Here is a 14,841-nt window from a genome sequence, read left to right on the forward strand (position 1 = left end):
CAGGCAGCCTTAACACTCACCAAGAATGGCAAGGCTGCAAGAGTGGATGGTATCTTCCCTGAGTTTCTAAAACATCTCGGTCAACAAGGCCAAACATGGGTGGCCGCCCTTTTCTCAGAAATTATAATGGCTGGTAAACTACCAAATCTGTGGCAGGAAGCCAAAATAATTGCCATGCCCAAACCAGGGAAAGATCCAAATGATGTGAAAAATCTACGACCTATCTCCTTGCTTTGCTCCACCTTTCAGCTCTTTGAAAGAATTCTCCTTAAAAGAATTTCACCATTCATCGAAAGAGCACTCCAGATTGAACAAGCTGGCTTCAGACCAGGAACAAGTTGCTGTAACCAGGTCCTGGCCCTGGTCACAGCAACTTTTGTGACTCCAGAAGAAACATAAATCTGGAGCCACTTTCATTGACCTAATATCAGCTTATGACACAGTCTGGATCAGGGCCTCCTCCTACAGCTAAGAAATATTATAAGGTGCAAAAAAACTTTCCAGATTTTTGAATCCCTTCTCTCCAACTGAAAGATCCGGGTCCATATTGGGCAGAAAAAAGAGTAGGCCCAGATTCCTTCACAACGGTCTCCCTCAGGGCTCTGTGTTATCCCCTTTATTTTTTAATATCTATGTGTACGACTTACCACATACCAGCTCAAGCAAGTATAGGTACACTGATGACCTAGTGATCCTACATCAATCTACCTCCTTTGCCAACCTGGAATCAACCTTGAACACAGATCTGAATATCCTGGAAGAGTACGTCAAGCAGTGGTACTTGAAGCTAAATCCAACAAAAATTGTGACCACAGTATTTCACCTGAACAATGCAGAGGCAAATCGACACCTCAACTTTTCTTTCTGTGAAAAAATGGTAGAACACGAGCCTCACCTGAAATATCTTGAAGTGAGCCTGGACAGAAGCCTAACCTATAAAAGGTACATCACCAACCTATCCAACAAAATTAAAACGAGAAACAATCATTTCAAGGCTTGCTGGAACAACCTGGGGTTGTGGTGCAGAAGTCCTAAGGTCGTCTGCACTAGCCCTCACATTCTCTGCAGCAGAATATTCTGCCCCTGTCTGGGAAAGAAGTACACACACACACACAACCTAACATTATAGACACCCAGTGCACAATTAGTGGGACCGTGAGAAGCATCCCTCTCTCCTGGCTGCCTGTTCTATCTAATATTGCTCCACCACACATACGGAGAAGACAAGCCTCAATTAAGGAATTTAATAAAGCAATGAGCAACCCACTCCTGTCCCTACACCAGACTCTCATAAACCCACCTAGTCTTCACCTAAAATCTAGAAAGCCTCTTTGGTCCATGGATGAACTCTCTCCAGCTGCCCTGCCATCAACACCTGACATGTGGAGAGAATACTGGTCCAACAATCTCCCAACAAACGGCTTCCTGGTAGAAGATCCCTGTGCTCTGCAGCCTGGTTTTGCTTTTCCTAAGAAGATTTGGTCATCAATCAACAGGATCAGAACTAGCCAGGACAGATGTGGTTACCTACTACATAAATGGGGGCTGTTAGACCACCCTTATTGTGACCGTTCTCCCATGACTCAGACGATCATATTGTGAACGACTGCCGAAGGCACCATTTTCACGGTGGTAGCCTACAGGACATCCACAAGGTGACGGATGAGGCCTTGGATTGGCTTTCCAGACTGGACATTGACCTGTAGTTGTTCTGTATTCCTTTTGCCATAAGAATAAATAAATAAATAAATCAAACTTACCAAACAGTCGTAAAACATTAAGTGTTGTGTTTGTAATAATTGGTGCTTGCTTTTTTCTTGACAGATAATTTTGTTTTTTAGAAACTTTAGAATGCCTGTAAGGAAAAAAAAAATTCATTAGTTATGTAAATCAAATGGACTAATGACTTACAGAAGACTGTATTATAATTTTAAATTTATTTATTTGCAGAAAGTGATATTCTATACATTTTTTTTTGTGTGTGTGTGTGTGTGTGTGTCTGTTGTGAAACATAAATGATATAAGGTAATACAGTAATCCCCCCCCTTATCCAGAGGGGATATGTTCCAAGACACCCTGCAGATATCTGAGACCGCAGATAATACTGAATCCTATATATACTATGTTTTTTCCTATACATACATACATACCTACCTACGATAAAGTTTAATTTATAAATTAGGCACAGTAAGAAATTAACAACAATAACTAATAATAAAATAGAATGATTATAACAACATACTGTAATAAAAGTTATCTAAATGTGAATGGAATCTTAACAACCTCAGAATACATTTTTTATATTATTATTATTTATTTATTATTTTATGAATTCAAGAACGTTTACCTTTTTCGCTTAAAAGGAAGCACTCTATGGCTTCTCTTTGGCATATCCGAATTGCCACCATCACTACTCTTGTGCTTTGGGCCATTATTAAGTAAAATAACTGTTACTTGAACACAAGCACTGCAATACTGCGACAGTCGATCCAGTAACCGAGAACTACTCAGAACGGTGAGCAATTTAAAACTTACGAATTGTCTTTTACTAAAAGAAAGAGCCATACAGATTCATTTCGGCAATGTTAATGTTAAATTACATAGGCAAAGTGGATATTAGATCCAACATTATTTCAAAGCCGATGTTTGTAGAAATTATGAAAGTTTCGTAAGTTCACCTAAGAGCTTACGAGAGTACATTCCTCAGCATCCCTGAGTTGCCTTAGCTTGCACTACTTGAGTAGCTAAGGCAACTTGTGGATGCTGAGGATTGTATTCTCGTAAGCTCTTAGGTCAACATATGAAAATTTTATAATTTGTACAAACATTCGGCTTTGAAATAATGTTGGATCTAATATCCACTTTGCCGATGTGATTATAAATTGTTTATTTCTGGAATTTCCATTTAATATTTTTTGAACAGGTCTGACCGTGGATAACTGAAACCACGGATAGTGAACCTGCGGATAAGGTGGGGGGGGCTATGATATATGTAGAGTAAATGAAATATAATAGCTACAGGTAATGGCATAATTCAATCAGTATGTCAGGAGGGATAAAGAGAAAGAGCTATGATATCAAACTAGTCATCATCATCATCATACGTATCAAGGATTTAGGCCTAGTATGCCTGTTCCGGCCTTAGAAGTCATCATTGAATCGTTTAACAGGACGTCCTGGTTTTCTTTTTCCTAATGGCTTGTACTTTAAGGCTTGTTTTGGTAATCTTTCTGTTTTCATCCATCTATGTTCATATTTTTTAATTTTTTCAATTACTGGTTCTTGGTTCAATTCTTTCATAATATCTTCGTTTCTTTTGTGATCAAATAGGGTATACTTTGCAGTTTTTCTCATAAACTTCATTTCTGCTGTTGTTAATCTTTGTTTGTCTTTTTTTTGTTTTATTGTCCAGATTTCGCTTCCATACATTAAGACCGGTAGGGCTAATGTATTGTATACTTTTAGCCTGGTTTGTTTTTGAACTAGGTTTGGTTTAAATATAGAGTTAATTACTCCTGTTATTTTTAAATATTTTGCAATTTTTATGTTTATATCTTTTTCATTTTCATAAGTGATCATACATCCTAAGTAGTTAAATGAATTCACCTGTTCTAAGATCTTGTTATCTAATACTATTTTAGTTCTTGCTGGATCTTGTCCTTTAAAGGTCATAGTTACATCAAACTAGTATTCAAAACAATTTTTAAAGACAGAATAACAAACCAGCAGATCATACGGTGTGTAAGGACCTTTTTAAATTTTTTAAAATAAAAAATTAAGATAGATCAAAAAATGTTAATACACAATAATGATCCATATAAATATTAATTACATTAACAAAGGCACAATTATATTCACTTGTACAAATGCAAAAACAGACTCAAACATGCAGTGGTCATTAAGAAATAACATACAAGTTGCTATTATTAAATAATCTCAGAAGTTAAGAACACAAAAATAAGGAAGGTATCCAATGCTTAATTGATATTCTTCTATTACATTAAAAATTCAAGTCATATAAGAATTTTTTTATTTTTTTAATATCAGATCCACACACGAAAGGCCACAAGACCTATAGCACATTAGTGCTGTGCATGCACAAGAGGAATAGAAGAGAGGAGGAGTATGTTCACATTTTGCTTGAACAGCTGAGGGCTGTAATCTTTGGGGAAGACTGTTCTAAAGGACAGAAGCAGATGGAATGAAAGACGAGGCAGTGAAGTTGGTTTGATGAGTTTCAAGATGACTCTAAAAGGGTGTTGGTCATTCTTCAGCAGAGAACTATTCAGTGCTCTGCTGAATAGTGGCCAATTCAACAGAGCACTGTCCATGAAAGCATCTGTAGAAGAGGCACAAGGCAGAAACTGAAAGTCTGTAAGAGAGAGAGAGAGAGATTGAAGTGGGTTTGTGAGAGAGGTATCATTAATTAGCCAGATTGTCCTCTTCTGGATAGAATCGAGCAATCTTAGAGAGGATTTTGGTGCACTACTCTAAATATGGGAGCAATATTCCATGGCTGGGTGGATTTGGGATTTGTATAGAGTTGGCAACTGTGAAGTAGTGTCTTGTGCGATAAAGTATACCTAGTTATTTGTGGGGTGCAGAAGCTATAGTTGAAATACAGTTGTGCCAGGAAAGATCTGAGGTGCAGGTCAGTCCAAGAAGAGAAATTTGATCTTGTTTGGATATCTCGCTAATACTGAAGGCAAGAGGGAGAGATGAGAGCACCTTCTTATGAGAGATCAGACAGAACAGAGTTTTGATGGCATTGAAGTTTACAACGTTGTCCTTGCTGGACTGGGATAAAGCTAGGAGATATGAGTTCAGGTCCCTGGTCAGGGTAGATCTTGAAGATTCTAATACTTGAGCACCAATAAGTTTGTCAAATGAAAAGGAGGAATGGAGTGTACTGTTGTCAGCAAAGCTATGGATAGGATTGAAAGTCTGTAAGAGCAGGTCATTTATATACAACAGGAAGAGAGTGGGTGAAAGAACAGAATCCTGGGATACTCCTGCATTGGTGAGACAATCTGACACATAGTGAGTGACCAGTGAAAAAGTTGGTGATCCAGCTAGAGAGTGAGATAGACAGACCACAGAATGGCCGTTTGGTGAATCAGCCCCTGTGCCAAACCCAATCAAATGTTTTGAAATGTTGAGGGCAACCACATGAGTTTCTCCAAATTTCTCCATCGCCTGAGTCCATAGGTGGGTGGCAAAAGAAAGATCAGCTGTAGATTGCAAGTGGTGGAATCCATATTGATGGTCAATGATTAGTTGGTATGTCTCTAGGTGGTTCAAGAGTTGGTTGTTGATGACCTCCTCCATTATTTTTGAGAGAATAGAAGTGACAGCAATTGGACAGTAGGTCATTGGTTGACTTTTATCACCTTTCTTTGGGATGGGCTGGATGTACACATGTTGTATTAGATGTCAGTTGAATAGGATCATTGAAGAGGTGATACAGGATAGGTGTTAGTTCTGGGGCACAATATTTTAACACAATAGGTGGGATACCATCAGGACCAGATGCCTTGTTTGTGTTCAGATTATTAAGGATTCTTCAGATTTCTTTTTGACGGAAATGAAGGGAGCCATTGTGGAGTGGAAGGAACTTTGTCTAGGTCATCAATGCAGAAATTGGAAGAGAAGAGTGATGTCAGTAAGTTCACCTTGTCTTTAGGTGAGGTAGCTACAGTACCATCGGGATGTGAGAGTGGCAGAAACCAGGGCGGGAAGAAGTTGCGCCCAATGATTGGAAAGGGACCAGAAGGAGTGACTGCCATTTGGGCGGGTGATGAATCTGCAGCATCTGGTGGACCTTTCAAAGTCTAACTTGGACTTGGTGATGTTTCTTTTGCAACTGTTGTGAGCTGCAGTACAGGCAGAGAGGTCAGCTGGAGTTTTGGTCATGAGCCAACTGTGGTAATCAGATTTTTTTTTCTTTTACAGCATTGTCACACTTTTTTGAGAACCAAGACTTGAATGGTGGCTGAGAATATGGAGTGGAATAAGGGATGAAAGCCTTCAATTCTGTGCAGATGATTTCTGTTATTTGGCCTGAGCAGGTGCTTGGATCAGAAGAATTTAAGCAGTAGTCACACCATGGGAAGGAGAAACAGAAGTCACAGAGGTCTTCCCAGTTGGCACTCTTGTAGTGTCAAAGGGCATGAGACTGTGAACTGGTGAGTGAAGGTTGTTCTGTGGCAAAAGAGACTTTTATGAGGTTGTGATCTGAGTTTCCAAGAGGAGAACTGACAACCACAGTATATCTGGAAGGGGAGATTGTTAGGAAAAGGTCAAGTGTGTTGGCAAATTGGAGGGGATTGTCTGGTATTCTGGTGGGAAGATTGATGATCTAAGATAGGTCATTGCTGATGGCAAATGCCTCAGTATCCCTGCCTGCTTGATCGGTGAAACTGGAGAAGAGGAGCAATATGATTTGTGGTTGAAGTCCCCAAAGGATGACCTCACTATTGGGGTATTTAGATTACAGAAAGTCAAGCTTTAGAGAAAGAAAGTTGAAGAGGTCAGAGTGGTTAATGGAGTCTGGAGAGTGATAGAGAGAGCATATGTAAAGGGCAGGTTGATCTGGTAGAGAAATTCTGAGCCAAAGCAGATCAAACAGTGAGGATTCAAGGATTTGCAGTCTTTGGCATGGTATGTCAGTTTTGATGAATGCACAAGTGTCAGTCTTGTGACAGAAAGAGCTATGTAATGTGTAGTTTGGACAATTGAGGTTCTGAAGGAATAGTGATTCTGGTTTAGATGACTGTAGGTGGTAGTGCACATCATGTATATTGCTGTTTGGGGCAAGGATGTGGAAACTTTTCTGGTGGGAATTAGTGTTGGTGGGTTGTTTGGTTGGATTTATGTTGTCTTTATATGCCTATAAATTACATCCTTATCATCAAATTTCTGATATATACCATCTAGGGGTGTACAGAACATTACGATAGTGCTACATGAAAAGTTTATATCATTATCAACTTCCTACTGACAAATTTCCTCCAAAATAATTCTGTTATCAGTCAGGACTCCAACATTATGAGATCTTATATTTCAGTCCTCTAAGGCACTTCTTACTGTATCAATCCCCTGGAGCTTGATCTTCTTGCATTCTGGAAAAATCACTTATTTTCTTTCCTCTTCCATTCTGTTTAAGTGATCATGCCACCAGCGATTAACTCTGCTCACCATCTCAAATACTAACAATGCCAAGTTCCTTCCTAATATCTTCATTTTTCACTGTGGTTTCAAAGTCTCTGAAGTGTTTATTCGAAACCAGCTCTCAGATCAATATGTTAAAATTAGTTTGAATGCAGCTAGTTTAGTGTTTAGATTAAATTTCTCTGTTGTTCCATATAAATTTAATCAATATGTTAAAATTAATTTGAATGCAGCAAGTTTAGTGTTTAGATTAAATTTCTCTGTTATTCCATATAAATTTATTCAATTGGTTCCCTACAGAACAAAAAATTTTGCTTAAATAGCTGAGATGAGATGTTTTATTTTCTACAGGATGCAGCTGATTTTTTTCAATGTTCATACATTATTTCATAGTCTGTTTTTGAATTTAGTTATGGAATTCTGAAGACTTCTGCTGGATTTATTTAGGATACATTATCTGCATAAAGTAAAGAGTCAAGATGCACATATATAATTTTGATATCAGGCATGTGGCCACTTTCCTTTGTGATTTATACAGATGGTGAATAAAAGCAGAAATGAACAGATATGCAAATATGATAAAAAAAAAATCAAAACTTCAAGTAGTGTGTAAGATATTAGTATTAAAATTCAGATATTCCATGCACACTTGTCTCACACCTGATTTAACATTAAACCATCTTCCTATATTTTCTTCAATTCTGACTGATGACTTGCAACTTACGACTACGTACTGTATGATATAATGTCCTACTTATGCATTATAACATGAATTTTGAACAGTGTTTCTCTTGGTTTCATGTTGTTACATTCCCAATTTCTCAATTATTTGTCTCAAAGTGATAAGCCGATGCTTGTCTAGAATATAGCTTGTTCTGCTCCAAGTTTCCCTTCCACAATTTTTCTTAGCTTCTTACTTGGAATAATCAGTAAGGATATCGCTTTGCAAGGAACACATCTAGTTTTATTTTCCTTTTTTATAGATGGATACTAAAACAGTTCTACTTAAATACTCACACATTTCTTGGCCTGTAGAAGTTACCAACAGATTAAAGCCGTTTAACTCTATAACCCCCCCCTGTATTTACGGACTTCCAAAAATACATAAAGAAAATGTGCCATTACGTCTCATAGTGGATGGCATTGATTCCCCCACATACAAATTAGCTAAACATTTGGCCAAAGAACTCACACACTATACTGGCAACACACCATCACACATAAAAAACTCAGCCCATTTCAAAGCCAGCATAGAAAAACTTACACTCCAACATAATGACATAATGGTCAGCTTTGACGTCTCCTCTTTATTCACAAATGTCCCACTCAAGGAAACTTTAGAGCTAATCCAAGCTAAATTTTCTCCCGATAATTAAAATTCAGATGAACTCAGGCTATTTCGTTTGGCAGGGAAAATTCTACAAACAAATAGAGGGGACAGCCATGGGTTCACCACTCTCCCCACCCTTGGCCAATTTCTTTATGGAGACCTTTGAAGAAAAAGCCTTAGCCTCTGCCCCACAAAAACCAACCATATGGCTTCGCTACGTTGATGATGTGTTCGCTATTTGGCCACATGGCTCTGAAACACTTTTCTCCTTCTTAACACAATTAAACAACCAACACCCCAGAATCAAATTCGCCCTGGAAAAAGAGGAAAACAACAGCCTCCCTTTCCTAGACACACTAGTCACCCGCCAACCTAATGGAACCTTGGTTTTCTCAGTTTACAGAAAAACCCACCCATACAGGCAGATACATTCACCAACAATCCCCCCCCCCACAACAATATGGAGGAGTGAAAACACTATACAACAGGGCTAAACTTATCGGTTCAAACGACTTGGCCCTAAACACTGAACTAAATCACATCCTGAACACTTTCTCAGCCAATGGCTACCCCCCCAAAAAATATTAGAACCTACAAACCACAGATCCCCCTCCCGTCCACAACAAGGATTACTCTAAATCCATCACCATTCCCTACAACCGAGGCATCTCAGAAAAAGATTACCAAAATCTTAAATAAATATGACCTGACCTCCTGTTACAAACCTTACAGAAAATTGGCATCCCTTATCTGCTCCACTAAAGACCAACCACTTCCCCTAGACCTACCTGGTGTATACCAGGTCCCTTGCAGTTGTAACCTGTCTTACTTTGGCCAAACAGGCAGGACAGCGAATATCAAAATTTCTGAACACAAGGACTACATCCGTTTTCACAAGTACAGCCATTCTGGTCTTGCAGACCATGCTCTGGATACACGCCACAGAATACGGTGGAAGAAAGCTACAGTAATACACCGTAGCAAATACAAATTCGAAAGACTATTTATGGAATCAGCCTCAGCCCTAAGAAATTCTCCAAACCTCAACAAATTTGGTTGTATGCAACTGCCTCAAATTTGGGAGGATTACATCAGCAGACCTTCAGCCCAACGGCTAAGAACACCTACTTAGCCTGCTAGAGGGCACCGTCAGGACTTTTAGAAGAACAATAACTTCATCTCTTCATTCCCAGTTACTGTGTTGTAGTGTCTACGTGCACGTGCCTTTTTTTCTAAGTTCCTTTAGAAGATGGAAACGTGACGTTGCCGAAATATCGGCAAGTATTTATTAAAGTATAATTTAATTTATATCCTTAACTACGTTGTTCAATTCCTTAAGTGTTTTAATAATTTTAATAATTTCTTGATTTAATTCCAATAATACATTTTTCTGGCCATTTGAAAGAATAAAATGAAAAAATGTTGACTATGTTTTCCAACATATTCAACTGCACATAATGAAAGCCATTGATAATAAGACAATAAATAGTCTAGTTATGTATGGTTTGAGTTGAGTAGCCTGTTTGGGAAGAAAGGATACTTGGAAGTGGTTCAGAAATAAAACTGCAGAACAAGGACTTCGTTTGGAGACGTTTAATGTGCTTAGTTTGGGTAGTAATGAAGATTATGATGTTTCAAAGAAAGCAAGTCAGAAAAACACCTACCTCAGTTTCAGTAAAACTGTACGAGCGACCCTCAAAAACAATCGTCTATGAGTAGGTGTCTGAAAAAACACCTACTTCAGTATCACCAAATCTGTATGAGAGATGCTTAAGAGAGTCGTCTGCAAGTAGGTGTCATTTCTGACACCTACTCCAGTATCAGCAAAACTCTATGAGTGATCCTTATAAAGAGTCCACATTCTTTCCACTCTAAATGAGAATACCAAGAGACTTTTTGAAATCAGAAAAGTATCTCTTTACAGTTTTGGTGAAAATAGGTGAAATTAAGGCCAAACCTTTACAGGTTTGAAAAAGATGTTGGAAGTTTTTCTCACTTGGTTTTTTCACAGTCCTGAAGATACTTCAGGTGCAAACTTTGTTTGCTTACACTTGGATAAAGTATTAAACGAAATATATAATTTATAGTCTAACCAAGTGGAAAAAACTTCCAACATCGTTCTCTAATCCATAGTAATTTAATAATAAGGTGTGACACCTTTTGGAAAATCATATAGGTAAATATGACTTTCATTGCTTCAACCTTGGTATCAACTTTGGGTCTGGTTCCCACTGAAGAGACCTCAATAAAGGTCGAAACCAATCTGGAGTGACTATTACCATAATGCAGCGTTTCTCAACGTGGGGCGTATGTCCCACAGGAGGACAATTAGAAAATGTATGCATACATATTTATATTATACTTTTTCAGAATTTGGCTGACTATTAGATAGAGGGGGGGGGTCATCAACATCTTTGAGACGTTTAGGTGGGGCATTACCCAAAAAAGATTGAGAAACACTGCCATAATGCATAGCATTACACATGTCTGCAAGGAAACGTGCTTTGCATTATGGGATACTAAGGCAAGTAATGTGAAGCTTTGTCCACCTTTACCAAGAGTTGCCCCAGTCCTGAAGATACTTCAGGAGCAAACTTTGTTTGCTTACACTTGGATAAAGGATTAAACTAAATATATAATTTATACTGATGATCACTCATTAATTGGTGGGCTTCCAGATATTGAAGAAGTTGCCTATTGATGACTTTCTTTATTGGTGTGGAGAGAATTAAGGTGACTGGTCAGTAGTCTGATGATAGACTTTCCCCTTTTTTGGAATAGGCTGGATATGTGATTGCTTCCATTCGCTGGGATAAGTACCAGCTATGCATAATACATTGTAAGATAGAGGACAGGTGTCAGCTCTGAAGCACAATGTTTGAGAACAATTGCATGCCATCAGGAAAAGGAGACTATTTAGAGAGTCCAAGTTATTTAGAAATTTTTTGATGCTTTTCTGTCAACAAACTATAGGAGGGATATGGTGCCCAAATTCTGGTATGGCAGGAGGTGATTTTTTTAGGTCATCTATGCAGGAGTTGAGAAAAAAGAGTGATGATAGGAGGTCAACTTTATCTTTGAGTGAAGTAACAGTGGTGCCATTAGAATGAAAGAAAGAAGTAGAAGTGAAGGTGAGCAGAAGTTGCATCCAGTGGCCTTAAGAAGGGACCAAGAAAGCATGGCTTCCATTTGGACAGGAGGCAAGTTTTTTTACTGGTGGCCTTTATGAAATTAGATTTAAATCTGATGATGACTGTTTTGGATTTGTGGTGTGCTGTGGTATAGGCAGAACATGCAGACGGAGTACTTGATGTGAGCCACCTGTGGTAAGATGAACTGTTTTTCCTTCGACTGCTTTGGACCAGGGTTTGGAAAGTGGATGATGATTTTGGGTAAACTAAGGGATGAAGGTCTTCATGCTAGTGAAAATAATTTCTGTAACTTGTTCAGAACCAGTTTTATGGTCAGAAAATGGAAGCAGTAGTCACACCAAAAAAAAAAAAAGCATGGAAATTCCATTTACCCTATATGGCATTCTTATGGTGCCAGAGGATGCGAGATCAGGACTGGTTTGAAGAAGGGTGTTCGGTGAGAGTGGAGAATTGCACAAGACTGTGGTCTAAGATGCCGAGAAAAAAGGTGACCTTTGCAGTGTATCTGGAAAGCAAACTGGTTAAAAAGAGATCCAACATACTGGGAGAATGTGGGTACAAGGGTGGTCTGAAAAGTTCTTGGCCTCGACCATAGATGGCAACACTATCAGCAAGATTTTTTTTTTCTAAGTTGGTACATCTGTCATAAGCATCCATGTAAAATATTCTATCAAGTAGTTTGTTTTATACAGCTGTCTGAAGCAAAAGTGTTGTCTATATCCCTTGAAATTGATAAAATTCTTTGTAAAAGAAGGTTTAACGGCAAAAGAAATTTATTTGAAGTTCATAAAAGTTTATGGGCACTCTTCCCCTTTGTTTTCGGCAATTAAGAAATGGGCTGTCGAGTTTAAACGTGGCTGCACCAACCTTGAAGATGATCCATGTGAAGGATGTCAAAAAATTGTAACACCACCAGAAATCATTGATCAAGTGCATGATATGGTATTGCATACTGGTGAGTCAAAGTGCACAAAATTGCTGAGACTATAGGCATTTCAAAAGAACTTGTAAGATATATTTTGCATGAAGAATTGCAAATGAAAAAGCTTTGTACAAGATGGGTGCCACGCTTGTTCACAGCAGATCAAAAACGCACTCGCATAAAAGTCTCTCTCTGAACAGTGCTTGGAGCATTTTAACAAGAGTAAAACTGATTTTTGCATCAGTTTATTACTATGGATGAGACTTGGATTCACCATTACATACTAGAATTCAAACAGCAGTCAAAACAGTGGACAGAAGCCGGTTGTTCAGTGCCAAAGAAGACAAAGTTGGTTCCATCAGCAGGAAAGGTCATGGCATCAGTGTTTTGGGATGCTAAAGGCATTTTGTTTATTAATTATATTGAAAAGGTTAAACAATAACCAGGAAATATTATTCCAATCTTTTAACCAGACTAGACGAAAAAATTCGTGAGAAGAGACCGGTTTGCAGAAGAAAAAATCATCTTTCATCATGACAATGCACCTGCCCACAAAGGTATTTTGACAATGGGAAAATTAAGGGCTCTACACTATGAATTGTTGGAACATCCACCCTGTTCCCCAGATCTGGCTCCCTCTGACTTCTGTCTCTTCCCAAAACTAAAAATCTTCCTCGCTGGTCAGCGTTTTTCTTTGAATCAAGAGGTGATTGCAGCTGTAGAAGGATATTTTGCATATCTTACTGAGAACCACTACAGGGATGGGATAATGGCGCTGGAGCATCACTGGAATAAATGTATCAGTCTTAAGGGAGATTATGTTGAAAAATAAAAATAATTTTGAAATTATAAAGCTTTTTTAATGTTAGGCTGAGAACTTTTCAGGCCACCCTCGTAGATGTACAATTTGTCTTAGGTCATTGCTTAGAAAAAGAATCCACCTCTTGTCTGGCTTAGTTGGTGGTGTTGGAAAGAAGAGCCCAGTTATATTTTGAACATTAATGTTACCTAGGAAGATGACCTCAATGTTTAGATGGTTGGATTGCAGATGGTCAAGTTTCATGAAAGGAATGTGAAGGGGTCTTGGTGGTTATCATTTTGGAGAATGGTAAATGCAGTAAATGAATCACTCAATGAGTCAAGGAAACCTTGAGTCAGAGACTGAAAGCAGGGGGATTCTAAATTAGCCACTTTCTGGTACCACTCTTGTGGCAAAAGAAATTGTGAATGTGTAATTTGGGCACTGGAGGCAGAAAGTAGTATTTATTATTTTTATTTTATTTTAGTTTTTATGCTGATCCCACATATGAAAGGTCACAAGACCTATAACACTACAGTGCCATGTGTGGGCATGATAAAAGAGAAGAATATAGCCTGTTGATATGTTTCTTAGAGAGCAGGATATTGTACTCAGTTGGAAAAACTGTATGGTGTTGGATTGTGATAGAGTGGAATTTTATGAACTCCTATCTTATCACAATCTAACATGGGTTTCCAAACAAAAAAGGGAAATAAATACAGTAAATTGCCTCTAAGTGTAAAATAAGTACTATGTGTGTATATATATATATATATATATATCAAGCATGTTCTGTTATAAGAGGTTAAATAAGTATGTATTTTGTGCCACTTGCGAATGAAGTTAAATTAATATTGAAAGTGTAAAACATTAGCAGAGCTTTATAAAATAACATGTATAAAAGAATTATAGAATGTAAGCACAAATTCAACAGTTGGGGGGGGGGGGGGGAGTCAAGTTCAAAGGTTACGGAGCCGTACGCAAGGGAGCGGCTCGCCCCAAGCAAACAACATGATGTCAGTGTACGTGCGATAGCAGGGGAGAGAATGGATGCCGTGACGTAAGAGCATGTGAGAGTTTGCTGGACATCGAAAAGGGCGAGAAACACGAGAAGAAAAGAGGGAAATATAAGGGTCATGCGACCCTGAAAAAAGGCTTTTTTGTTCCTGGATCTCCTGTGTGTTCCCCTCTCATGGTGGCAAAGGGTGCCAGTGCCCCCGTACCGGAGGGATTCCAATTAAAGCAGTCGCGGATCTTGGGGATAGTATCTCCGCGAAAAAAAGCAAGTCCAGCCGTCTACAGAAGGCCAGTTTTCTGTGAACCTATGATGTAATAAAAGAACCATAGGGGAAGATAAGTAGACTTTGTTTGTGTTTTACTGAATATGAATGAAAGCTTTGTGCCACGTTAATATGTTATAAAAGGGAACATTAATGATATAGGATAAGGTTGTATTGCTATCACTTTA

The 14,841-nt window shown here is 38.4% G+C and overlaps 1 protein-coding gene across 1 annotated transcript in view; it reads right to left on the reverse strand.

Moving 5' to 3' along the window:
- The window catches only part of Vps50 (vacuolar protein sorting 50), a 664,618-nt gene that overhangs the window by 194,542 nt on the left and 455,235 nt on the right, over positions 1–14,841 (reverse strand). Inside the window, exon 17 of the mRNA XM_090411754.1 lies at positions 1,761–1,855. Coding sequence (XP_090267880.1) covers positions 1,761–1,855 — 95 coding nt within the window. The remainder of the gene's footprint in view (positions 1–1,760; positions 1,856–14,841) is intronic.

This window comes from Typopeltis vanoorti, chromosome 22 (assembly GCF_054136105.1).
Source record: "Typopeltis vanoorti isolate ZY-2024b chromosome 22, IOZ_Tvanoo_1.0, whole genome shotgun sequence".
NCBI lineage: Eukaryota > Metazoa > Arthropoda > Arachnida > Uropygi > Thelyphonidae > Typopeltis > Typopeltis vanoorti.